The sequence below is a fragment of the Penicillium solitum genome (genome assembly GCF_028829755.1).
Source record: "Penicillium solitum strain IBT 25940 chromosome Unknown utg000001l_segment0_segment0, whole genome shotgun sequence".
Taxonomy (NCBI): domain Eukaryota; kingdom Fungi; phylum Ascomycota; class Eurotiomycetes; order Eurotiales; family Aspergillaceae; genus Penicillium; species Penicillium solitum.
The window spans coordinates 4,176,899-4,199,704 of record NW_027072121.1 but is presented as its reverse complement, the minus strand read 5'-3'; the positions used below and the strand labels follow the sequence as shown (position 1 = coordinate 4,199,704).

Genomic DNA, 22,806 nt, shown 5'->3' with positions numbered 1-22,806 from the left:
GCGCACTTTCATCGACTCCATTCAACCCCCTAATTCCCATTGGCGCCTAGGTTCTTGAACTAATTAAAGCTTCTTCATTTGTCAATGTCTCAATTTAACACTGCCACAGGGATGCTAGTGGCTATCTTAATCAACCAACCTTGGCCCTGACCAAAACCTGCACATATAAGACTCCAGACGTTCGCAATCAGACTGCCTCTCCGAAGTCATCTATTACAAGCAAATATCGAGACAGAATGGGGATTATTTTCAACGTGCAATATGCGCTAGCAACGGGACTCTTTACGGTATATCATCCAATGCCTTTTGTGACTTCTTTTCTAACGTACTCAGGCGGCATTATATCTTGCCCACAAAGTGATCTACAATGTGTACTTTCACCCCTTGAGCCGGTTTCCAGGACCACTGGCACACAAGATATCACGACTGGCATATGTCTACCGATCTATTCGGGGAACTCTTCCCTTTGACATGCTGGAAATGCATAAGCGATATGGCGACATTGTCCGTATTGCGCCGGACGAGCTGGCCTTTTCCCACCCCGATGCCTGGCAAGACATCATGGGCCACCAGAAAGGGAAACCTGAATTCTCAAAGGCAAATTGGTTTTACCGTCCGATGGAAGACGACGCGTGTCATGTAGTCAACGAAAGCAGAGAGCAACATGGGCGTCTCCGTCGACAAATGGCGCACGGTTTCTCTGAAAAGGCAATGCGAGACCAGGAGCCGATGATTCGTGGCTATGTTGATATTTTGCTTGACCGGTTACATGAGTTTTGCGAATCTGGTACTCCGGTGGTTCTTTCCGATTGGTATAACTATGCTACTTTCGATATCATTGGAGACCTGGCATTTGGTGAACCATTTGGCTGTCTTCAGGGATCAAACCTTGACGGATGGATCAAGGGGATTTTTGACGCCGGCCGGCTTGGAATTATCTTGCAAGCTCTCTCGTTCTATCCGTCTGTGAAGCGGACGCTGTTGTCAATGGTGCCTGCGTCAATGACAGAGACCCATGAGAAGCATAAGAAATTCACCAAACAGAAGATGATGCGTCGGATGGAAAAGGAAGAGGGCCGACCCGACTTGATTGAGGGACTTCTAAGGAAGAGAGAGGAACTGGTGAGTTTTCAACTATAACTATGTTTCGTTAAGAATAACAACTGACCTTTGTCAGAACCTGAGTATTGATGAACTCATTGCAAATGCTGAAATTCTCATCATCGGTGGTTCCGAGACAACAGCTTCATTATTGAGTGGAGTCACATATCTCCTCCTCACGAATCCGACTGCCTATCAGAAGTTGAAGGAGGAAGTGCGCACTGTGTTTCAAAGTCAGGAAGATATCGACCTGATCTCTGTTAACAAATTGCCGTATATGCTTGCATGTCTCGACGAGGCAATGCGTATGTACCCACCCATTGCAAATGGTCTGCCCCGTGTGTGTCCCGAGGGTGGTGCCAAGGTCGTGGGCGAATATGTTCCAGCAAACGTGAGTCTCATTCCATGTTCATACTACATGTTGATGGTTTCTAACAGTGTTTTTCAAGACTTTTGTTTCTGTTCATCAATGGGCACTTTATCGACGGGAAGAGTATTTCAAGGACCCCAACACATACCATCCAGAGAGATTCCTAGGTGATCTATCATTTGCAGATGATCGCCGAGAGGTATTGCAACCATTCCATACTGGGCCGAGAAATTGCCTCGGAAGAAAGTAAGTAATGACCTTAAATACTATGGGAAGTAATAACCGGTACTAACCACGTTTATTTAGTCTTGCATATAGCGAGATGCGTCTAATTCTTGCATTGATTATCTTTAACTTCGATATGGAGATCGCCGATGAAGCCCGTGATTGGATCAAACAGAGAAACTTCCTGATGTGGGAAAAGGGCCCGTTGAAGGTTCATTTAACTCGGGCATAGGCTTATTTATGAAATTGATACACGTGAGGCATATCAAACGCACCGTGGGAGTGACGAAGATGAAAATAATTAAAGTAGTTGATTATCCATATTAAGTCCTGCTTGTACAATGGAAATCCCACGCCTCTTCCTCTATGGCACATATCAGTCATAGCATCATGCACGCCATATCGAACAAAAAAACAAACAAGTAGAAGCAAAGCAAATGCAAGCCTTGAGCGTAAGCCACAAGGCCCATGTCTTCCAAACGCTCAAAAACAATCAGACTTCGTAAAGGCATATATATGGGTATTTTCCATGCAGCGTATAGTGTCAATCAACCATGGATCTCATCAAAAGAAAAACAGGAAACAGGAAACAGGAAACAAAAACGAAAACGAAAAATAAAAGGTATCATGGTGTCGTTCGGTTACACACTTGCCGTGCGTCGGGGAACTTCACTAGGCTTCTGAGCGTATGCAATGAACATGCGGAACCCGGTACCACGCTTCTGGCACTCGCGGAGAACCTTTCGGTCATTCCAAATACCCGGATCAGTATTTCCAGTCGAGAAAACAGGATCCTCATAGCATTTCGAATACCACCAGCGTCCGACACGGGCAACAATCTTGGCGATTGACTCGTCGTTTGCGGGAGACGGGGAGGGATCAGAGAGCAAATCGCCGAGAGATATATTCGCATCATTCGAGGGGGATTTAGAAGCAGCTCCCGTACTTTGGCCACCACCCGCAGTTTTGACGGAGATAGTTGGTAGAGAGAATGCAGTGGAAGGGGTAGCTGTTGAAATGGAGTGTGCCGATGAGCTGGAGTCAGAGGATCGGAGGACCATGCCCGCGACTGGAATTCGAACCATGCAGCGACGGAGACTGTCGAAGCCTTGCGCGCCGAGTTCGCGTTGGACGCTGTCGCTGGTTGGTTTTAGGCTGAGAGTCGAGTCTGAGAGACAGGTCATTTCTTTGAGTTGGCGGATGGCTTTGCGCGTGTGAGGTCCCATGTTCACCATGTCGCGGTCGAGGAGGCTCATTTCGAGATACCCTCCGGTGCGGAGAACACGTTTGCATTCTTGGATGATGTTGCTTTGCACGGTCTCGGAGCAGACAGCGGGGAATCGTAGTACGGCCACTGTGAAGTAGTCTTTTGGGAAGGGGAGGGGGTTGTCTAGTCCTGCGTGATACACAGTGTGGTGGTTGGTAGGGGGCTGCCATGCAGCGGGGTGGGGAGGTGTCGCAGATACAGGACGTCCACCTAGGCTGTATACCTCGGCATCAGGATATGTCAAGGAACAGTAGAAAGACCAGTCGTCATTTCCCAGTCCGTCGATCACAAGAATTCGTCCTTGTCCTCCGGCTTTGACGTGGTTATGCGCCGGGCTGAAAAGAACTCGGCCGAATGATAACCAGCGACTAGTCATGAGCGAAGCGGAACGCATGTTAGTCCGTGTCACTGCGTCCCACTCACGCTCCGAAGATGCGGCTTCGTGTTCGCGGTGGAATTTTGGTCTAGGCGAAGGGACAGCAGCGAGGGAGTTAAGAAACGTAGACTGCTGTTCACGAAGCTGGTCTGTTGAAGAAGGCTGCTCGGTAGGAGCGGTCGTCTGCTGTGTCTTCTCCTCATTGGAGCCGCTATATGCAGCGACAAGATCACTATAAGACGGCTGGGACGAAGGAGCGGTAGACGATTGCAAAGCAGAGACAATTTGAGAACGGCGAAGATGAACAGAGCTGCCACTCGAGCGAACTGAATTGCCACTAGGTACTGGCTGGGGTTGATTTGCATTATTCAACTCGTCCTGAAGAGCCCTGCTCGCCATCGTTGCAAGTTCAAATCTGTCCTCTTCTTCAGTCTTTTCCGCCTCCTCGGGTTTCGGTTCATCTGGCGACAGAACGTGATCAATAAGATCATCGTACTCATTCCACACCTCGTCCTCAGTCGGCGGGGAACCTGGAATCGGAGGGACGGCAGTAACCGCAGCCAGAGCTCCAGAGCTTTCTGACGACGTAGAGCCTTTCTTCGGCGGAAATTGAAGGAACTCATAGGTTGAGAACGGTCCGGCAAGAAACTCGAGAGCGCTGGTCTCCTCGGAAGCGCTAAAAGTCGGGTTGAACCCATCGCCCCAGGTAGAGGATTCGCTTGGGCTAATCCCCAGGTTCAACGGAACATGGGCGACAGGTGGAGATTCGTATGAGCTTTGCGTCGTTGGAATAGTGAGGGAAGGTGACTCAACAACACTGAATGGACGCGAGAATGACTGCATGGCGGGCTGATGATGTCTATCGCGCCGCGAAACTACTTGTGGGATCCGACCAACAGAGGCTAAGCGCGGACGTTGTTCAGGTGATATCTCAAGCTCCGGGGCCATAAGGTTGCGATTGAACATGGCGGTCCTCGGCGATGGACGATCATCATTTTCGAACTCACCATGAATCTTTGGTGGAGATGGTAACAGAATTGATGGCTTTCTTTTTCTGATGCTCAAGCCTCTTGGAATTTCCACGGGATGGAAAATTGTTTCCTCCTCTGTTGGGGGTGATTCTTCGATGTTATTGATGATTTCATCGAGCTCGTCCGAATCAGCATCTACCAAGGCGTAGTGGGCCACGGGCCTCGTGTTCAAAACCGGGGAGATCGCCGCATGAAGTTTCGCGGTTTGGGATGAGGTGGTTGGAGGACTTGAGCTCTTCTGTTCGTTGGCACGGTTCTTCTGGAAGAAGTTCCACATGGATGTCTTGCCTTTCTTGGCTTGTTGCTTCTCAGCCTGCTCAGGCTTGTTGACCTTCTCGGGAAACTTTTGAGCAGGCTTTGGTTGGTCTGAGGCGGCGGCACTTGGCTCGTGGCTAGAAAGGGACGTGCTTGTGATAGCTGCCTGGGGGTTCGCAAAGACGCCGTGTCTCTTCCCTCTTGGAACAGGCATGCGTGACTTCGATGCATTTCGGCGATCAGGTGGGTTAGATTGATACTCGGGGCTCTTGCTTCTCATCGGTGTGGTGCCATTTGAATAAATTGGCGTAATATTCTCACCAAATGTCCCCGTCGAGGTTGCAAGCGATTCCGTAGACTGACCAGTCGAGTATGATAGCAGAGTTTGCCGCGGCAAGTTCGAGGTCGACGCAACGCTTATGCTACTGAAACTCTGCTCGCTTTGGGTTCGTGACAATGATGCACCGTCCAGTCCACCGCCATTGATAATGACAGGCTCCAGACGGCTCATCAGGAAATCATCAATGTCCAACTCTGGGCGACTCGATTGACTCCCTTTGCTAGCGGCGCTCCGTGTCGTGCTTGTTGATCTGGTTCTCGTCCCGCTGTTACTACTACCGCTTGCTTTGCGGCCGCGCTGTCCGTATTTTCCGTAGCCCTCATGGCCTGTTCCTGCGGCTGGACCTTTGCGAGTGGCTCGAGCTTGCTCTGGCGAATTTTCTGAGATATCCGGCTTGGACTTCTTTGTGAACAGACCGAATCGCTTTTGTGTTGGTATCTTCTTGGGATCCGTCTTCTCTTTGGAAGTCTCCTTGGTCGATGTCGGAGGTGTCTTTTTGGATAGTATGGGAGACCCGCCATCTCGAGAAGGGACTTGGGAGATTGTTCTTGATTGCAGGGAGTCAATTGATGCAGCGGCAGCCTTGTTAGGAGTCGGGTGTGACTGTTGGGCTGCTAGGATCTTTTCTATCGATTCGCGTCTCGTGTGGCCCGTTGTTCTAAGATATCGTAGGTTGCTTTGGACAATCGGCGATGTTTCGAGATCTAAGCGATGAGTTCCATCTCTGCTCGGGCGTGGTGGAGTTTGAGGTGTCTCCGCATTCCGTGAGGGAGAACATTCCATAGCCCTGTGTGGGTCAAACAAACGCCTCTCGGCTTCCTCAACTTCCCTCCGCGCCTGCTCAACATCGATTTCGGGGGATTTTGGAGGGCTGAAATTGACCGATGACTTTCTCGGTGGCGGGCTGAAAGGTGGGCCGCTTGGTACTGTAGAGGGAGATTTAGATGGTGGTGCTCTCTGGCCTTTGTCGGTCCCTACTGAGCCCGAGACAGAAGGTTTTGTAGGAAGTACCCGCTTTTGAGTCTTCAGTCCCGGCCTTTCTTGCTGAGGGCTTGCATGTGCCGGTGGAGGAGAAAAGACAGGCAATCTTGTTTGAGACGGACTCGGTTGTCTCAGACGGCCAATCTTTGTAATACCCGGGGAGTATGATGACAATGATGTTGGGGTAGACCCCCGACTCCAAATACTTGGAGATTCCGAGTATCTTGTCGAGGGGCTACTTGCCAAAAAGAATGGAGCGGGAGGTGCTGGCAAGTTTTGCGTATCAACTGTTGTTCGAAGACTTGCCAGTTCCGCCGGACCATTAAATCTAGACCTCACCGAATTAACCGTCACATTGCTCTCATTCTTATGATTTGGCTTGTAAGAGGAAGCCGATTGCCCTAGAAGTGGAGATGACGAATTTCCGTGTCCTGAGACATTGTTCATAACGAGAGAATGAGACTCTTGCGGAATAACAAGGCTCAGCTTGTCAGAGTGCAATTGCTCCACATGTTTTCCTATTGTCGGTGCCCTCCTTCGAAGAACATTCCGTGCTCGTTTCGGTGGGGGCAATTGTTGTCCAGCAACGAAAAGCGAAGGGTTGTTAATCTCCGGGCTTGAGAACGAGGACGGGATTGGCTGAGTAGAATTCTGAGAAGAGGAAGCGGACACTGGCGTAGTTGGAGAGGTTGTGCTACCAACACTGGGGCGCGGAAGCATGGACAGGCGATTTCCACGACTGGTAGATCGCTTGATAGCCGACGGCGCTGATACCGGACCAGTATCTTCGGCATCTGAGAATAAGGAGGTTCTACTCCTAGGAGTGTGATTGACTGGTCTCGCAATTTGGGATCGCGCAGGTCGGCCATAGGCACCAGTATTGGTACGTGATGAATTTGAAGAAGCATCGTGTGGCATGTGATGGCCAGTACTGTACGACATGGCGTACGGATGAGTGAAGTTCCCGGCTCCAATCCGGGGACAAATGATTAATCGGTGGGTACATGTACTTCGTTATAGTAACCATCACGTCGTTATGTGGGTATAGAGCTATCTAATCTAATCAGCTCTTTGGTCTTCATCACGCTTGGTGTGTAAACTCACGGTATCTGAGTCATGTCAAACGAAAATATCAATATTGATGGGCGCCTAGCGCTTGACAGTGGGGGTTATAGAATTAAGTAAAAGTAGCTGGAATTCGCAAAAAAAAAAAAAAAGAAGGGTATCTCAAAGTCACACGACTAAAAATTAGGTGTCAATAGACATTGCATGGATGTTAAGAATCATAATAATGAAAAGAAAAGAAGACACTCACAGACGTCAGTAGATAAACGAGAAAAGTCCACTGTGGATCGGCGAAGCCTTAAAGCTGCAGCTTCGCCACAGTCTGGAGCAATGTGGCGTTCGACTTCAGGGTTCTCCGTTGGCCACGTCAGAGATAAAATCTGGCTGAAGCATGTAAAAATAAAATTGTAGTGTTGTTCAAAAGAGATCAAAGATATCGAAGAATTTCCGAGATGCCAGAGATTTATGTGCTGACTGGTCTTGCCCCTCGGATGTGGGGGAAAAATGCCTTGAAACCGGAATGACCATATAGAACGTAGTCAGGGATCTCATTGGCAAGAATGTAATGTGACTACTGTGATAAGACGGGAAAGGGTCAAGACTGCGAAGACCTAGAGCCTGTCAAAAGGACCAGCACGTCGCGAAAGTTGCGCGGTGCTTCTGAAGCGATGATAGCCCCCCCCCATCGCAAAGTCAAAAGGGAATTCTACAAATAACCAGGGCGATCCCCCAGTGGCCGAATCAACAGGATTGCGCGCACGGAAGCCCACATGGGGAGGTAACAGCCGGCCCACTCGAGGGTTCTCCCTTAGCACGGACTTGTCGTTGGCTACTTCGGTTTAGACGGTATGAGCTCGCGGCGGCAAAGAGGTACAGGTATCGGGCTAGACACAACGTGACAAGGGCAGTACAACCCGTGGCGTATGTTGCACCCTGGGCTATTCGTCATGTATGGCTTGAGTCGTTTAAAAAAATTATCCTACAAATCGTGACTCGATCGCACGTCAGATCAGCTGATAGATTCAAGCTGAGAGTATCTGCATGATTGGAACTGCACACCAATGTAGCGGACAATCTCGTATTGACAACCAGTCTGGTTATCGCGTCTCCCTCGCTTCCTACACAGCGCATTCGGAGACGCCGAACGACTCAACCCCAAATGGTGAAATGATCGACGCGAAGGTGTTTTTCATTTTCGTTCTTTTATTTAATTTTTCTTTGGCGGTTTGCAACTCCAGCCTTTCCCGTGCATTCGGAGAATTTCCCAACGTGGTTTCAAGGGACAATGCATATGCGGATAGACGTAAGGGTGTCTTTTACTCTAAAATGCTTCATCTTTTCTGAACCAGTCGCATATTCATTTCCGATGTAATATGTTATCGTATCATCGCATATTCTGAGACATATCAAGTCTCAAGATTTCCCAACGGCCATAGTCCATAGTTTGGTACAGAGGCCCGTCCCGAACCTTTCGGGGTTCCAAGGTTCAAACATTCAAGGATGAAAGCAAAGGGGCTTTAAAGTTGAGTCTAACGTCTAGACTTGTACGACTCGAAGAACCAGTGACTGTCCGTAGAGAGCATTTCGTCCTTCGACTAGGGTGTTCAACATCCAAGCCGTGGAGCCTCGAGACTGTGGAGCCCGCTAGTCACTGGGCTGTGATAGCCCACTGGATAATCGGGCAATGAACAAGCCCTGGACGACAATCAAATGTTAGCTCGAAGCCACCATTCTAAAGAAAACCGAGTTGTGGGCTGCGATTCGCGGAGAGGTCACCAAGCTAAGTGGGGAGGGCGTTAAATCCGGGCAATTGGAACAACGAACGAGAAATGAGTCTAGAATGGCATTGACCAGTGTATGTTATATATTGAAATTGTAATACTGTACTCCGTATGCACTCCATACTTCATACAAAGTACTCTCGGACTCCCAAAGATAGGAAAGGAAGGGTTTGAGGTCCCACAATCACGATCTGGCCCATCCTCCTCTAGTGTCTGATCGTACTGGTCGACGCCCATCCTGCAGGAACAAGCGACTAATGCACGCTTCAGCTCACTTCGCACGCAGTCACCGGGGAATTATGTCTGGGGGCCGCAAGTGAATTTGGGATTGAGTTTGCTCTGGGTAGGTCAGTGCTTGGATATGGCCCTAGGGCGAATAGAGATGTTGATCTCAGGTTCTCTTTTACACCTAAATTGCCTACCCTACATATGGACACCGCTACTCCCGATTTACAAAATTAAACCCCATACACTTGTACATTTTCATTGAGACCACATATATTAAAACAAATAGAATGGAATGATTGACCCTGAAATTGTCCGGTAGCATATCAACACACAAACGCCCATGATGAAACAAGAGATGGAACCGAAGTCGTCAAAGACCAGACAAAGCAAACTATTGGAAACACTCAAGCAGCGGCTGCAAACCGCTTCTTGCGAGCCTCCATAGCCGCATTATCCTTCTCGCTCCAACTCTTCTGGGCAGTGTTCCCGCCGGCATTAGGCTTCTTCACACCGGCATTAGTCTTGTTCCCATCGCCACGGTCGCGGTTGCGGTTTCCATCCCCACGTTGACGGTTGCGGTTGCGTCCAGCTCCAGTGTCACGTCTCTTGCCTCCACGACCACCCTGATCATTGCGGTTGTCACTGCGACCCTCATTACGTCTCTTGCGGGAGCGCTCATCAGGAAGTGCCTGATCAAGGCGGCTTACACCGGCAGCGGGCGTAGTCTCAGCCTCAGCGCCAGTACCGAATCGCTTAGCGCGTTCCAGCTGCTTCGTAGCCTCCTTCAAAGCTGTGTCGTCATCCTCAACAATACCGAACTTCTGCGCGCGAGCCTTGCGCTTCGCAAGCTCTGCCTCCAGATCGGTCTGGGGCAGTCCTCGTGTGTAATCGACGGCGGGCTTCTGTTCGGTCGCGGCTTCGGGCTGAGTGATGGGTTCAGCGACGGCGCCGGTCGCTTCGACCTTCAAGTCCTCGGTGGTGGCGGGGTTCTCGTCGAGCTGCTGGTTGGGAACAGCGACGGGGTTGGAAACTGCGCCCTGGCCACCAGCAGCAATCGCGGCTGCACCGGCTTCTGTGGATGGTTCGATAATTGTCTCTGCGGGTTCGTCGTCCCAGTCAATGACGTCCTCGGGGGCGTCGGTCTTGGCTGCGGCAGGAGCTGGGGCAGAAGCGTCGGAGGGCTTGGCCCCGTCATCTTCCTGGAGGCGCGAGACCATGTCGGCCTTTTTTCCAGTGTGGGGGAGAGAGCGAGTCTTGAGGATCTCGACCAACTCGGCGTTGGTCTTCTTGCTGTAGTCGGTGGCCATTTTGCGATCGGAGATTGGTAGGCTGCAATTGGTGAAGGAGGGGATAGAAGCAGGATTGATTGGAATAATAATCAGATGTTTGATATTCAGAGCGGGCCAAATATCATAAATATGTGATAAACAAAAGAATGGAAGTTGGATTGCTGAAGAAGAGACACTCAGAGACGCGATCTCACCCAGTGGAGGTCCCGAGTCCCCAGCTGCAATTACAACAATTACATAAGCAGTTTAAAATAATCCCATTGGCCAACTGGACACCAGGCAACAAAGCCAGATCCAGCTCTTCTTGAAGCTTCTCGATCATCGTCTGGTTTTATTTGAATGCAGCATATCTTCCTTTGGATTATATTTTACGGCCTATTACTTCAACGGGACAATGGCTACCTCAAAACGGTTATACATGGTATATACGTATCTACCAACAATATACCATTGAGAGGTTGGAGTTGGATACCTACATGGATTCAATGGAAGCTCTACATGCACGTATAATTCGGCGCCTCTGAGCAGAAGACGCAAGATGACACTGCTTCAATATGTGCTCATTTATATTTCCAAAAATACGAAATACGACAAAGGTCCATTGTCATTGGCAGATAGAGTGCTCCGTGCAGCGATCAACACGCCACTGTGCAGAAGCTGCGAGAGTTGAGCTGGGGGTTCAGGCGAAGACAAAGAGCTCGTTGAGAATTTAACAGGCGCTTTAATCTCCGAATCAGAGATTGACAGCTGTACGGAGTACAACGTACGGAGAACCAGGACAACTTGTTGGGGGAAATATGGGAACCTGCATGCACTGCGCCACAGCAGAAGCAGGTTTATAGACTACATCATACGCCACATTGATTCCTCAGGTATTACATGAACTATGGGCTGCTACCATGTCATTCCAAAAAAATTTCAAGGTACGGAGTAGAAAGCAGACGAAAAGCACACGATAAGTCGCTTAGTTCATTCTAATTAATCAAAGTAGGAAATGGAAGAATAAAGCAGAAACCCACCCCCGTTCCCTAAAAATGTGCGTGCCCAGTAAACGTCTATCAGTTCTTACAATTTCTTCCACCGTCAAATATGCTTCACTCTTGAATACCCTTCTGCTTCAGTCGCTGCAAGAATCGGTCTTTTACCGCTTCAAGTTGACTCAAGATGTGCTGCCTATTCCGCCACCCAAATGAAGGTCGTGGCAGCCTGTCACTATGCAGATAGACATGCTGCCAATCCAAAGCATCCGCTGCTGGGAAATGATTGCTCTCGAGATGGTTATCCTCAATGAATCGACTTCTCCAGTAGCTTTCCGGGATCATTGGGTACCAATGCGGAAACGCCGAAAGCAGAGCTCGAATATCCTTGTGATGTTTCAAATGATCTGCGATGTTCAAGATGAGTTCCGTCGGGAGAAACACGTTTCTGGTTTTGAAAGTAGCCTGGGATCGTCGGAACATTGTATGTGTCGGTATTGAGTGTTGCGACATTGGCTCACATCCCTTCTCCCTCTGGCTGGTGTATTTGGCTGTGTACTTTGCGATCACATTCTTAATGTAGGAGTCGTTCAGTGGGTCTGTGCCGAGAAAGCCACGAGCCATACGACTTGGATTCCAGGAATCTATAGAACGAAATCCTTGAGTAGTTGGATGGAATCCTGGCGGCAAAGTGGAAGTACAACCGAGCACTGCTCTCACCTCGGGGGTCATGAGGATTCGATCAGACCATCTCCTCGAGTGCGTCAGAAATTTTGGGTTAAACATTGCGGGCACAAAGCTGTCCATATTCCTTTTGATCACGTCTACATCGAGAATTCGAGTCATGAGCTGCCAGCATCGTTCATGCATAGGAAATGCTTTCGGATATTCCACCCTCGAGACAAAGTTTGGAAGTGGAGAGGCCTGTTGACTATGGCTTCGGTGATTCCATAAAATCATTTCATTCTCATTCCGTGGGAGGCTTATTCGTTGGGTCGGTCGAAACTCACCAACACCAGAGAGATGGAATGTGACTTTTTGACCAGGTCTAAGAAACACTAAGATCACGCTCAATATTAGAATGAACACCATCTAATCAGGATGTTTAAAACAACACTTGCCAGCTCGAAAAGTGCAAGACCACGTCCACATCTCATCAAAGTGTACATCCTCCAGATCTGCTGGTCTTCCGCAGATCCATGAATTATGCGGGGAGAAAATGTTCAGATCTTGCGGTGAATCGCGATATATTATCTCGGAAATTTTAGTGGCTGCAAAGCTGTAAATTCTACTACCACACAAATTGCAGGTAGCATGTCCTGTGCGGAGCATACTTCTTGCCCGGATACAAGAGTATCCAGAGAACACAGCTAGTCCTAGAGAAACAGAAAGCCGTATTCGATATAGATGATAAAGAAGATAGAGGTAGGGGAGAGGAACGAAGACGTGAGAGAGAGGTGAGAGAGATGAGAGGCAGAGGGGGGGGGGGGCGGGAGAGAGGCCCACAAACATAGTCCTGCCACCTGCGAAAGTCTGAAGCTTTGACAGATCAAACAAAGATTGACAAGTTCTGACAAACAAGTATGCTGTTCTTCTGCTTTCCTAGTTTTATTGTGGCAGAGCGGTGAGTACAATCAAACCCTAAAGGGTTGGATGTTATGGCCACCTACATGTATATAGAAAATCCATCTGCACATCAAACACAAAGGCCGCATGAGCGGACGATTATTCTTATAAGTAATGAACTGAGCATTATAAAGTACTACTAGATTTAGCGACCTGGATTTGTTTATCTCGTAGTATGGTTTCAGACTTTGTATTTGAAAGTCAAGCCTAATCTAAACATTGATTGTCGTAGAATGCCTCTTCGATCCTCACCATGACTCCCGTTAACTCATCAGTCTCCATCCGTCTTCGTGAAGAAAGGTCCTCGCCGGAAAGTCAGCCTTCCAATCTTCCTGTATTCACCATCTTCATTGTCAACTCTCATTTTGAACTCCACCCCGGGCACCAGAAATTCACCCAAGCAGTCCAAGTAGGCATCCGTCCACTCCATCCAGCCCTCCAACCTTTGCTCCATCGTAGAAATGCTCGTATTCTGCTCAGCTCTCTTGTCTGGCTGGGTCGCCCATCCAAACACCTTGAGACTTGGGATCACCATGGCCCAGAAAGGAATGTCGGGTGGGTTCAACTCCCCGCTGTAATATGGGCTGGGGGCGATAGCGAGAATGAGTCGGATTCGCTGGAGATTCTCTTTGGTGAATGTTTTCCTCAGCGTAGCTTCGGCTCCTCTGTCCAGATAGAGTTCAAACAAGTTCTCGCCATAAAGGATGTTCAGGCATTCGTCACTCATTTGTTTGGAAACATGTAAAACGTTAGTCCAGAGGGGAGTGGTGTTGGAGAATCTGTCTTCCAGGGACAGGTCACGCGTTGAAACCACAGGTTCGACCCCATAGGGCCGGAACATCTTGTTTGTGACTTTGATGGCACATTTTCGGGGGATGCAGAAGGCCAAGATTTTCAAACGTATCTCAGCGGGTATTGTGTAGAGTCGAGGTGTCGTAGGAGTTGGAGTGGGTTGTTCGGACTGGTGTTCTTGTGGGATCTCCATTGATGCCGAAATTGAGAGGCGAGATTCAATCACTTATCGTGCGTCTTGGTCAGATTCTGGCTAGAGAGTTTAGTATCAGAATCATCACCCTGCGTGGTTGAGTATGTACCTCATCAACCAGACCATACCTCACCAACCGGATCAGATCCGCGATCTTAAGAGAAATCAACGACTAGCTGCGGTGGCCAGGGGGTATTGAAAAGAATACAGTAAAGATAGAAGCAAGGGAGTATGTTACATAGAACATAAGAGGGATAGCAGTGAGCCCAATTTGACGGCTAGGCCAAGCGGAAAAATAGGTTGGATATGGTGGGATGGTAAATCAGAGGTGAGGTGTAGGAAAAAAGATGAGACTGGTCGACAGAGTCGTCAAAGGATCACGATCAGTCTAGTGAAAAGCAAACAGTCCATACCTAGGTATCCTAGATGGACGGTCTTGGATAATCGTGATGGCACCCCCAGGCTCCGATATATCCATAGACGAGAACGAAACATTTAACTCAGTGAGAGCCAGGAGCTTTTCTGACAATGCCCAGCTATAATACTTAGCTAGGTCTGCATATACCCTTATTCACATGATGGCCATGAAAGCATGAAAAGTAAATTTAAAGTGCTGTAAAGTGTGTGGAGGATAACGTTTGAGCTCATTAGGATCCTAAAACTTCTGAACTACACTTCCCACAGTGGGAAAAGATAAATACGTCCGACAAATTTGGTGGGTGATCAATTACTCTGTCATTCATCGAGCCCAACAGTCCCTAATATCGAAGGGCTGACTCATAGTGAGACTCTCTGGGTGTCTGTCTTCCCTTTGAAACCCCTATATAACCGCTTGTGCTGCTCCAAAAGAATCAGTGTTGCCATAGTCTGTGGTCCCAGCCGAACAAAACCGGGTGTCCATCCTCGAAAGACCCATCTCATCCCCTCTGCTGTTGTAAGTTCCTTCACCACATGCAATATCCCTTGCTTGCTTGAAGATCCCATCAACTGAGTCTTAACTACATCAATTGGACTGCACAGTGTCGTAGCAACCAGCGCCGCCAAGAAAGACGCCGACAAATGCAAACCTGGATGATCGTTATGAATCCCAGTGGTTGCCACTATTAGATCCCTAAAGGTATCATATGATGCAAGCTGGCAGCTGGTCATCATACCACAGCGGAAAGCATTCGGCCATAATCCTTGTGTAAAGGCCTTCCATCCCTCCTGCCGCTTGATCTGTCTCCACGCATCGAAGATGTGCCGGTAATTGCGACGAAGATGAGGAGGCAGTGAGCCATCATTTTGCATGCGGATATTGCCAATATCTGAGGAGTTGCCAAAGATTGCGCCAATAAATCCAGAGATTCCTGCTAAGAGGCCAAGGACTGGTGGGGAGGTGGGAATATTGTTCGCTTTGGTTTGTTCTTTTAGTGTCTCGTAGAGGCCGATGCGGACTGAGCCATATGTGACTGCCGAATGGGTGAGTATGTATCGATTTGGGGATTAATGAAAGAGATGGATAGTCAGGTGGACTAACGCTGTCTCATAAACCCTGCTGATAGCTTCAACCCATCAGTATCTTGTCACAATTAACATCGTTGTCCTTTAGACCTACCCCGTTATAAAGTGTAAGTACGCCCTCTCCCCGAACGATTTGAATGCAGGTATTGAGTGTCCCAGCTTTCACACCACCCTGCTCCATTTGCATTCTGACCTTGACTATGATTGATCAATCAAAACTGTGTTCTTTCGAATGGAATATCCGAACTCACTCAGGTCCAAAGGGTGAGAGACAAGGACTGCCATGCATGATGCAGAACCCCCAAACCACTTGGGATAGGTGATTGACTGAGAGATGTCTATTGATTTGCTCATGCTGAATATTTCAAATGCGTTTCGCTTTATTTCCAAGATAATTGAGAATCATTGGATCTTTTGTATCTTACATAGTGGCATATAGCCGATTTGGAAATGATCACAATCCCGGCCATAGTGCGGGGGGTTACCGAATAGATGAAGTAGGCATTATCATCGTAAATGCTTGAGTCTGCATGTGACTGCTCTTTGTACTGTAAATGTCTTTGCGTATGACATGAATTAAGGAGGTTGTCAGTGTTTTTGTTAGGCTAGCAAGCGAGAGTCCTGTGAGCCTACGTTCTCCTATGTGTTCAGATCAGCAAATATTGCCACATGTTTTCAACCTAGAGACTTCCTGTAGCTAAACCTGTAGAAACCTCACAAGTGAATCAGCATTTAACTGTTTAAACCGAAGATGCGGTGGGAGCTGCCAAAAGTGAAGCTGTATATATATATCAAAGATTGAGGTATCTCAATCATTCCAAAGTGTCTATAGGTCAGACTGAATATCGAATGATCAGGCATCCAGGCATGTTTATCAAATGCGCCTCCCATGGACATAATATTTGTCTGGGTTGGGGTGGTCGAAGCCTTGAGTTGGTCAAACGCGTTGTTCAGGTTGCCAAGGAAACTGCAGCCTACGTACGAAAACAAATATCAGGTCTCACTGCCGAGTCATTAAACAATGAGATCCTCTACGGGGACCTAAGACTACAGCCATCTTCTCCAAGCGCCCGGACAAGCCGTACAGTTGATGAAAAAGGAGTTCGCGTCGATCGGGTGTAGTGTAAGCCCAATGACACTGTGCGACGAGGCATGCGCAAGCACAGTGGCTAGGTCGCGGGTACCAAAAATAGGAATAATCAAAGTGTTTCCTGGACGGAAACTTTCAGAGATTAAACTGAAAAGAACAGATACTACACTTGATCTAAGCCAATAGGCAAAGAGAGCTGAAGAAGAAAAAGAAGAAGAGGAAGTTTGCGGGGAGGGGGGACCTTCTTATACCCCGAGGGCGGTCGGTTTCTGCCAACTTTGACAAACGTGGCAAACAATGGACGCGCGACGAAGTGGACAAAAGCGGTGTGGGGGATATTGCATTTTCTGCCAATATTGATGGGTGTCTTCATAGTTAAGTACATATAACATTGACTGCTGGAATGTGATGATAGAAATGGATACAGCGTCTCAGATTATTCCCCCTGTAAATTATCAGTCTATGTAGGTCTGCTAGTATATATATTCTGATCAAAAGGTACCTTGTACTATATAAATCAGGCTTGGGCTCAATGTTGGTTAGATTCATGGATGATATCCCTACATTTATAGTGGAAAATACACAGCTCACGGAAGAAGAATCGGATGTTCACTATACACAGGGCTTGTTTGAAGCAGTAGAGGTAGAAAAAAAAAACAGACACACAAAGGAGAAGGACAAGACATAATAGCACAACGCCATGGGAAGAAAACATGGAACATTTGGTACACCCTGGCCAGCGTCGAAAGTTCCAGGGTTTATAGATCACATAAAGGAAAATAGGTGGTTCCTCTTTTCTGATTTTCCCCAGCACAGGCGAATCTAACCATCTAAGAGGGTGCCATGGGAAGGTTTTCTTCGGGTTTGGTTTTTCTTTTTTATTATTGCGTTACCAATACCGTCTATCGGTCAACCTCACCGAACACAAGATCCATAGTACCTAGAAGAGATTCAATGTTAGAAGCTGGGAATTAAATTAAACAAGAGAACAAAGACTTACCGATAATTGCGACAGCATCGGCGAGCAGGTGACCACGAGACACCTGATCGAAGCCACCCAAGTGGGCGAAACCAGGAGCACGGATCTTGCAGCGGTATGGCCGCTCACTGCCATCACTGACCAAGAAGACACCCATCTCACCCTTGGGGGCCTCGATGGCTGAGTAGGTCTCACCAGGGGGCACGGAGTAACCCTTAGTGAAGAGAAGGAAGTGGTGAATGAGAGCCTCCATGTTCTCCTTCATGGCGGCACGGGGAGGAGGGGAGATCTTGTAGTCCTCAACACGGACCGGACCAGCGGGCATCTTGTTCAGGCACTGGTGGATGATGCGGAGGGACTGACGGAACTCCTCCATACGGCAGAGGTAACGGTCGTAGCAGTCACCGTTGACACCGACGGGAACGTCGAACTCAACCTGGTCATAGGCATCGTACGGCTGCGACTTGCGGATATCATAGGGGACACCCGAGCCACGGAGCATGACACCAGTGAAACTCATGCCGAGAGCATCAGTGGCGTTAACAACACCGACACCCTGGGTTCTGGCCTTCCAGATACGGTTATCCGTGAGCAGCTCCTCGGTCTCGTCGATGCGGTCACCGAACTGAGTGGCCCACTGGTAGATGTCGTCCAAAAGACCAATGGGGATATCCTGTGACACACCACCGGGGCGAACGTAAGCAGCGTGAAGACGGGCACCGGAGACACGCTCGTAGAATTCCTAAAGCACCCGATGTGTCAGTAAATAAGACCTGGGTATAGTGGCTTTTAGAAGCTCTCAATTACTCACCATGAGCTTCTCACGCTCCTCGAAACCCCACAGGAAAGGAGTCAGGGCACCAACGTCCATTGCGTGGGACAGGACGGACATGAGGTGGTTCAGGACTCGGGTCATCTCGCCGAACAGGGTACGGATCCACTTGGCACGCTCAGGGATGTCGACGTTCAACAGCTTCTCAACAGCCAAGGAGAAGCACTGTTCGTTCGTCATCATGGAGACGTAATCCAATCGGTCAAAGTAAGGCAGAGCCTGCATGTAGGTCTTGTACTCGATCAACTTCTCGGTACCACGGTGAAGCAAACCGACGTGGGGATCGGAGCGAACAATCTCTTCGCCATTGAGTTCCAGAATCAATCGGAGCACACCGTGAGCAGCGGGATGCTGAGGACCGAAGTTGACAGTGTAATGACGGATCTTGCGGTCGATCCCTTCGGCCTCGGATTCAAGGCCAGCAGCATCGGGGTCCTCGGAAGGACCCTTGTTGGCGATAGAGGTGAAGGTCGGGTCGGTCGGCACAAGTCGTGTGGCCTGGTAGCTAGTAGCCTCTGCCTGACGGCGAGGAACAGAGGTGGCTATCGAGCGGGAACGAGGAATGGATGTGTTGAGCGAGGAGGGGCGGAGGCAGAGCCTTTTGGGCGCATTGCCCGCTAGGCGGGCGAAAGAAGCGGCCATGGAGGATGGAGAATTGGAGGTCCAAGAGGGAAAAGAGGGGAGATGATCCTCAATCCAGGCGCATTCAATGGGTGGATATGGCTCGCTACGGATAGGGAACTCGCTGAAGGTCTCAAGTTGGGAGTCGCATTTTGGCTCGTCACGTGAAAAGCTGCCGGGTCATCAGCCGTGCGCTGGTTGGCTTGAAGGGGCCACTATACTGTGTGCGTGATGGCTCCACGCTAGCCTTCATTTGGTTTAGCGTTCTGCTTTCCTCACGTAATCTTGCATTCCGTGATTATATAATCTATCATTATGACTGCAGAATAAAGGCCCCATTTATGCCTCAGGCAAACTAGAAAATTGCTTCGAGAAATCTCTCTTATCGGTGATCGCGGATTTTACCATCAACCTTCACCAGACCCTCTATAGTTGCTCACCATGGCGCCTCTTGTTCCCTCACAGGAGGAGCTGCAGCGCCGCCGTGTATGTCTTCAACCATGATCCCATGCAGCTCAGAATACTAATCGTCCTAGATCATCGGCATCAATGCGGAAACCGTCACCAATATCCCCTCCACAGATTTTCCTGGCCACTGGCCCGGAGAGTCGCATGGGTGGGCACTCGACGAATTCAAGAATGTATGTGCTGAAATATTATCTAGAAGGTGTACTCTGCTGGATTCAATCAATTCTGACCATATAAATCCAAAAGAATTTCCAAGTCGAATTCCACCGCAATGAACGGTTCGAGGCTTCCTTCTCGCTCGTCGGACTCGACGCCTCTGTCGCCAACGCTTTCCGTCGTATCCTTATGGCCGAGATCCCCACCATCGCCATTGAAGACTGCTTCATTCACAACAACACTTCCGTCATTCAAGACGAAGTGCTCGCACAACGACTGGGCCTGATCCCCCTCAAGGGCTCTGTCGAGGGAATCAACTGGATGCACTGGTTCAAGAAGGCGTCCGAAGACGGAGCCGAGGAGGAAGATGGCCCCTGCGACTTCAACACCATTGTGCTCCACCTCGACGTGGAATGCTACAAGAACGAGTACGCAGACAAGGACGAGCAGGACCCTCGTAAGCTGTACACCAATGCCCATGTTTACGCCAAGGACCTCATGTACATGCCCGTCGGTCGTCAGGAACAGTTCTTCGTCGGCGACGGTGCTATCGCACCTGTCAACCCGGACATTCTGATCGCCAAGCTCCGTCCCGGCCAGAAGATCGAGATGGAACTCCACTGCCAGAAGGGTATCGGTGCCGACCACGCCAAGTTCTCGCCCGTGGCTACCGCTTCATACCGTCTCTTGCCTGAAATTAAGATCGAGCGTCCCATCATCGGTGACGATGCGAAGAAGTTTGCCAAGTGCTTCCCCAAGGGCGTGATCGGCCTTGAGCCCGTTACCTCTGCCGAGGCTGCCCAGCCTGGAAGTGGATACGAGGGCCATGCCGGCGAGCAGAAGGCCGTTGTTAAGGATGCGTTCAATGATACTGTCAGCAGAGAGTGTTTGCGCCACGAAGAGTTCCAGGGTAAGGTCAAGCTGGGACGGGTGCGGGATCACTTCATCTTCAACGTGGAGAGCACGGGTCAATTCGAGAGTGACATGCTCTTCCTGGAGGCTGTTAAGGTTATGAAGCTGAAGTGCAACCGGTGGAAGAGAGGGTTGACCGATCTGATGGGTTGATCAATGGGTCTTTTCTCTTCTACACCTTACTATATGCATTCTTTGGCGTTGGATTCTTTTTGGCTGCCTTTGCGCTGTACATTTACTAAAAGTCGGTCAGGGCTTCGCCTCACGAGGCTGGAGTCTGGATGTGTTAATTGTCTTAGAAAAGAGCCCAACAGCTATCTTTTGAATTCTACGCAGTTAACTAAGGCTAATCATCCCAGTCATAAAAATATGTGATTTATTGTAATTTTCAAATGAGAGGCAGTGTTGCCTTTATTTGAAGTGAAGACGGAAGCGGAATGTGGTGGTGTAGGCTGGGTCGCTCACGGCGACTTCCTCGCCATCCTCGATCAAATCTGCCAGCTTTTTTACCAAGTGAGGTCTGGTCATTTCCTCCAGCTGGGGTGGGAAGCGCTGGTAGAGGGTCTTCTCTTCAGTCCGCATACTAGGCTTCTTCAATTGAGCCTCGGCCCTTTCCCCGAGGCTGTCGATGAACTCTCCTAGTGTCATATTGGGGTCCACGTCCAACTTCCGGGCAAGTTCTCCGCACACGGGGCAGTCGGGCTTCTTCTCCGCCTCGAAAGTGTAGGTGTACACCCCTTCCTCACCAGCATACATCATGTAGTTGGTTAGGAATGGATTGCAGCCAGTGGCGATCTTGAGCACTTCTGAAGTTGTGGAGGCCGCAATGACGGCGTTTGTCGATGCGATAGCCGGAATGATATTTTTCACCACACCCTGGGTCATCTGGAAGGTAACGCCGTGTATATGGAAGTGCTGGGCACGTTCGTAAGCGGCATTGTATATCCACGATATGTGTTCTAAGTCGTCGCCGTCAAAGGTGTCATCTTTGCGCTTCTCTTGCCATGCAATCTGGTGCGCCCATTCGATGCAGTGTTGAGGCTGGCGCGGGATGGTGGCAATTGTGCAGAGAGGAACTGCTGCACGAGGGGCGTGCATATCTAGTTGGCACTCGATGCAGGATGAGATAGAAGGTAGAATGACACGAGCTTGGCCCTTGAAACCTGTTTGATATATCAGCAACATGTTCTTGACTGAGTTTCACGATGCAGGTAGGTACCTTCGGTTCCACCATCAACAAGTGGCTTCAGGCTCGAAGGGTCATCTTCATCGACCATCGAGATTAACGTGGAATTGATCCAGCGTCGAGCTTCGATGCTATCCAAACCACAGATGACAATATTAAATTGCATGTAGTAGTCTTCATCTTTGTCCTGGATCTTGCCGACGTAGGGTGTGATATTCACTCCCCTCACTCGCTTTTGCACAAAAGCAGCGGCGACTTCAGCCTTGGGCTTTCCGATATCTGCCTGGCGGAACAGGAACTGCCGATTGAGATTTGATATGTCAATAGTGTCTGTCAACTGTGAGCTTCCGGTCTTGGCATTCTGAGTTGAAACACATACCCATGTCGATGACATGAATATCTTTGAATCCCGACAGTGCGAGATTCTTTAAGATCTCGCATCCTAGTCCACCAGCTCCGCTAGATTTCAGTCAGTCCTTCATCTTGATAGAATAACAGAACTTTGCAAGGTTGACAAACATCACCCTAGAATTCATGTTAGTAAAAGTAATATCTCCGAAGTGAACCAACTTACAAGATTTTGGAAGATTCCAGAGCACTGATAGGCTCGGTTCCAGGGTTCCAATCTTCATCTGTAAAAGGACCACGTTTACTTAGGACGTTGTAGAGGTGCTTCCTGTGAGGTATTAGAGCAGATTGAGGTCTTGAGAGTCAAGTCGTCCAACGTACCATCGACCTTGCTGGTCCACGTAAATCGGAGATTCCGGGACATCTGGGGTTTCAGAATCCACATCCATGTTGGTAGGATGCTGTCATGGGCAACTGAAGAGAGTAAATAGTTATACGTATTTGACTTGCTCCCGAGGTCAGGTGGGGCTTCCTATCTTAGCTGCCGCTTTTATGAGCTCACCTGGGCAGAGTCTCAGAGTTACCTAATCGGGCTCACTGCCCGTGGGCGTAGATCTCAGTCCGGGCCGCTCAACCCAATCACGTGATGAACCAGGTCCAACAAACGCGGTAGACACAAATGAAACTCTTCTTCAATGAGTTCCAAAATTAAAAAAAAAAAAAAATCGAGCTTTAGTGACGCCCGGGTCTTGTTCCAGTCTCCAATAATCGGAGACTCAAAATTCAAATTGGTGAGGTTCATCCCTATTTCTGC

At 49.0% G+C, this 22,806-nt stretch overlaps 9 protein-coding genes across 9 annotated transcripts; 2 read left to right on the top strand and 7 right to left on the bottom strand.

Annotated features, from left to right (window-relative positions):
- Nucleotides 1-236: 236 nt before the first annotated feature.
- N7455_001607 (cytochrome P450) lies at nt 237-1,928 on the top strand (the record flags this gene model as incomplete). The annotated part of the gene is made up of 5 exons (XM_040951647.2): nt 237-287; nt 334-1,122; nt 1,178-1,492; nt 1,551-1,717; nt 1,778-1,928. The coding sequence occupies 5 exons, from the start codon at nt 237-239 to the stop codon at nt 1,926-1,928; spliced, it is 1,473 nt and encodes a 490-aa protein (XP_040817621.1).
- Nucleotides 1,929-2,337: 409 nt separating this feature from the next.
- On the bottom strand, nt 2,338-6,888 carry N7455_001606 (uncharacterized protein; the record flags this gene model as incomplete). The annotated part of the gene is made up of 1 exon (XM_040951341.2): nt 2,338-6,888. The coding sequence occupies one exon, from the start codon at nt 6,886-6,888 to the stop codon at nt 2,338-2,340; it is 4,551 nt and encodes a 1,516-aa protein (XP_040818083.2).
- A 2,536-nt stretch (nt 6,889-9,424) lies between these two features.
- On the bottom strand, nt 9,425-10,631 carry N7455_001605 (SAP domain-containing protein; the record flags this gene model as incomplete). Its single annotated transcript, XM_040951494.2, has 2 exons — nt 9,425-10,527; nt 10,586-10,631. The coding sequence occupies 2 exons, from the start codon at nt 10,629-10,631 to the stop codon at nt 9,425-9,427; spliced, it is 1,149 nt and encodes a 382-aa protein (XP_040818060.2).
- A 772-nt stretch (nt 10,632-11,403) lies between these two features.
- Nucleotides 11,404-12,072, bottom strand: N7455_001604 (uncharacterized protein; the record flags this gene model as incomplete). The annotated part of the gene is made up of 1 exon (XM_040950907.2): nt 11,404-12,072. The coding sequence occupies one exon, from the start codon at nt 12,070-12,072 to the stop codon at nt 11,404-11,406; it is 669 nt and encodes a 222-aa protein (XP_040817591.2).
- A 1,111-nt stretch (nt 12,073-13,183) lies between these two features.
- Nucleotides 13,184-13,897, bottom strand: N7455_001603 (uncharacterized protein; the record flags this gene model as incomplete). The annotated part of the gene is made up of 1 exon (XM_040951051.2): nt 13,184-13,897. One exon carries the CDS (start codon nt 13,895-13,897, stop codon nt 13,184-13,186), a length of 714 nt encoding a protein of 237 aa, XP_040818358.2.
- Nucleotides 13,898-14,674: 777 nt separating this feature from the next.
- On the bottom strand, nt 14,675-15,754 carry N7455_001602 (uncharacterized protein; the record flags this gene model as incomplete). Its single annotated transcript, XM_040951545.2, has 4 exons — nt 14,675-15,348; nt 15,417-15,441; nt 15,495-15,598; nt 15,652-15,754. 4 exons carry the CDS (start codon nt 15,752-15,754, stop codon nt 14,675-14,677), a joined length of 906 nt encoding a protein of 301 aa, XP_040818345.2.
- A 1,638-nt stretch (nt 15,755-17,392) lies between these two features.
- N7455_001601 (NADH-quinone oxidoreductase subunit D) lies at nt 17,393-18,943 on the bottom strand (the record flags this gene model as incomplete). Its single annotated transcript, XM_040951174.2, has 3 exons — nt 17,393-17,430; nt 17,491-18,211; nt 18,281-18,943. 3 exons carry the CDS (start codon nt 18,941-18,943, stop codon nt 17,393-17,395), a joined length of 1,422 nt encoding a protein of 473 aa, XP_040818539.1.
- A 420-nt stretch (nt 18,944-19,363) lies between these two features.
- N7455_001600 (DNA-directed RNA polymerase core subunit RPC40) lies at nt 19,364-20,611 on the top strand (the record flags this gene model as incomplete). Its single annotated transcript, XM_040951781.2, has 3 exons — nt 19,364-19,408; nt 19,459-19,563; nt 19,637-20,611. 3 exons carry the CDS (start codon nt 19,364-19,366, stop codon nt 20,609-20,611), a joined length of 1,125 nt encoding a protein of 374 aa, XP_040818155.1.
- Nucleotides 20,612-20,869: 258 nt separating this feature from the next.
- N7455_001599 (NEDD8-activating protein UBA3) lies at nt 20,870-22,441 on the bottom strand (the record flags this gene model as incomplete). The annotated part of the gene is made up of 6 exons (XM_040951749.2): nt 20,870-21,621; nt 21,678-21,974; nt 22,024-22,103; nt 22,164-22,169; nt 22,219-22,320; nt 22,374-22,441. The coding sequence occupies 6 exons, from the start codon at nt 22,439-22,441 to the stop codon at nt 20,870-20,872; spliced, it is 1,305 nt and encodes a 434-aa protein (XP_040817603.1).
- Nucleotides 22,442-22,806: the final 365 nt, after the last annotated feature.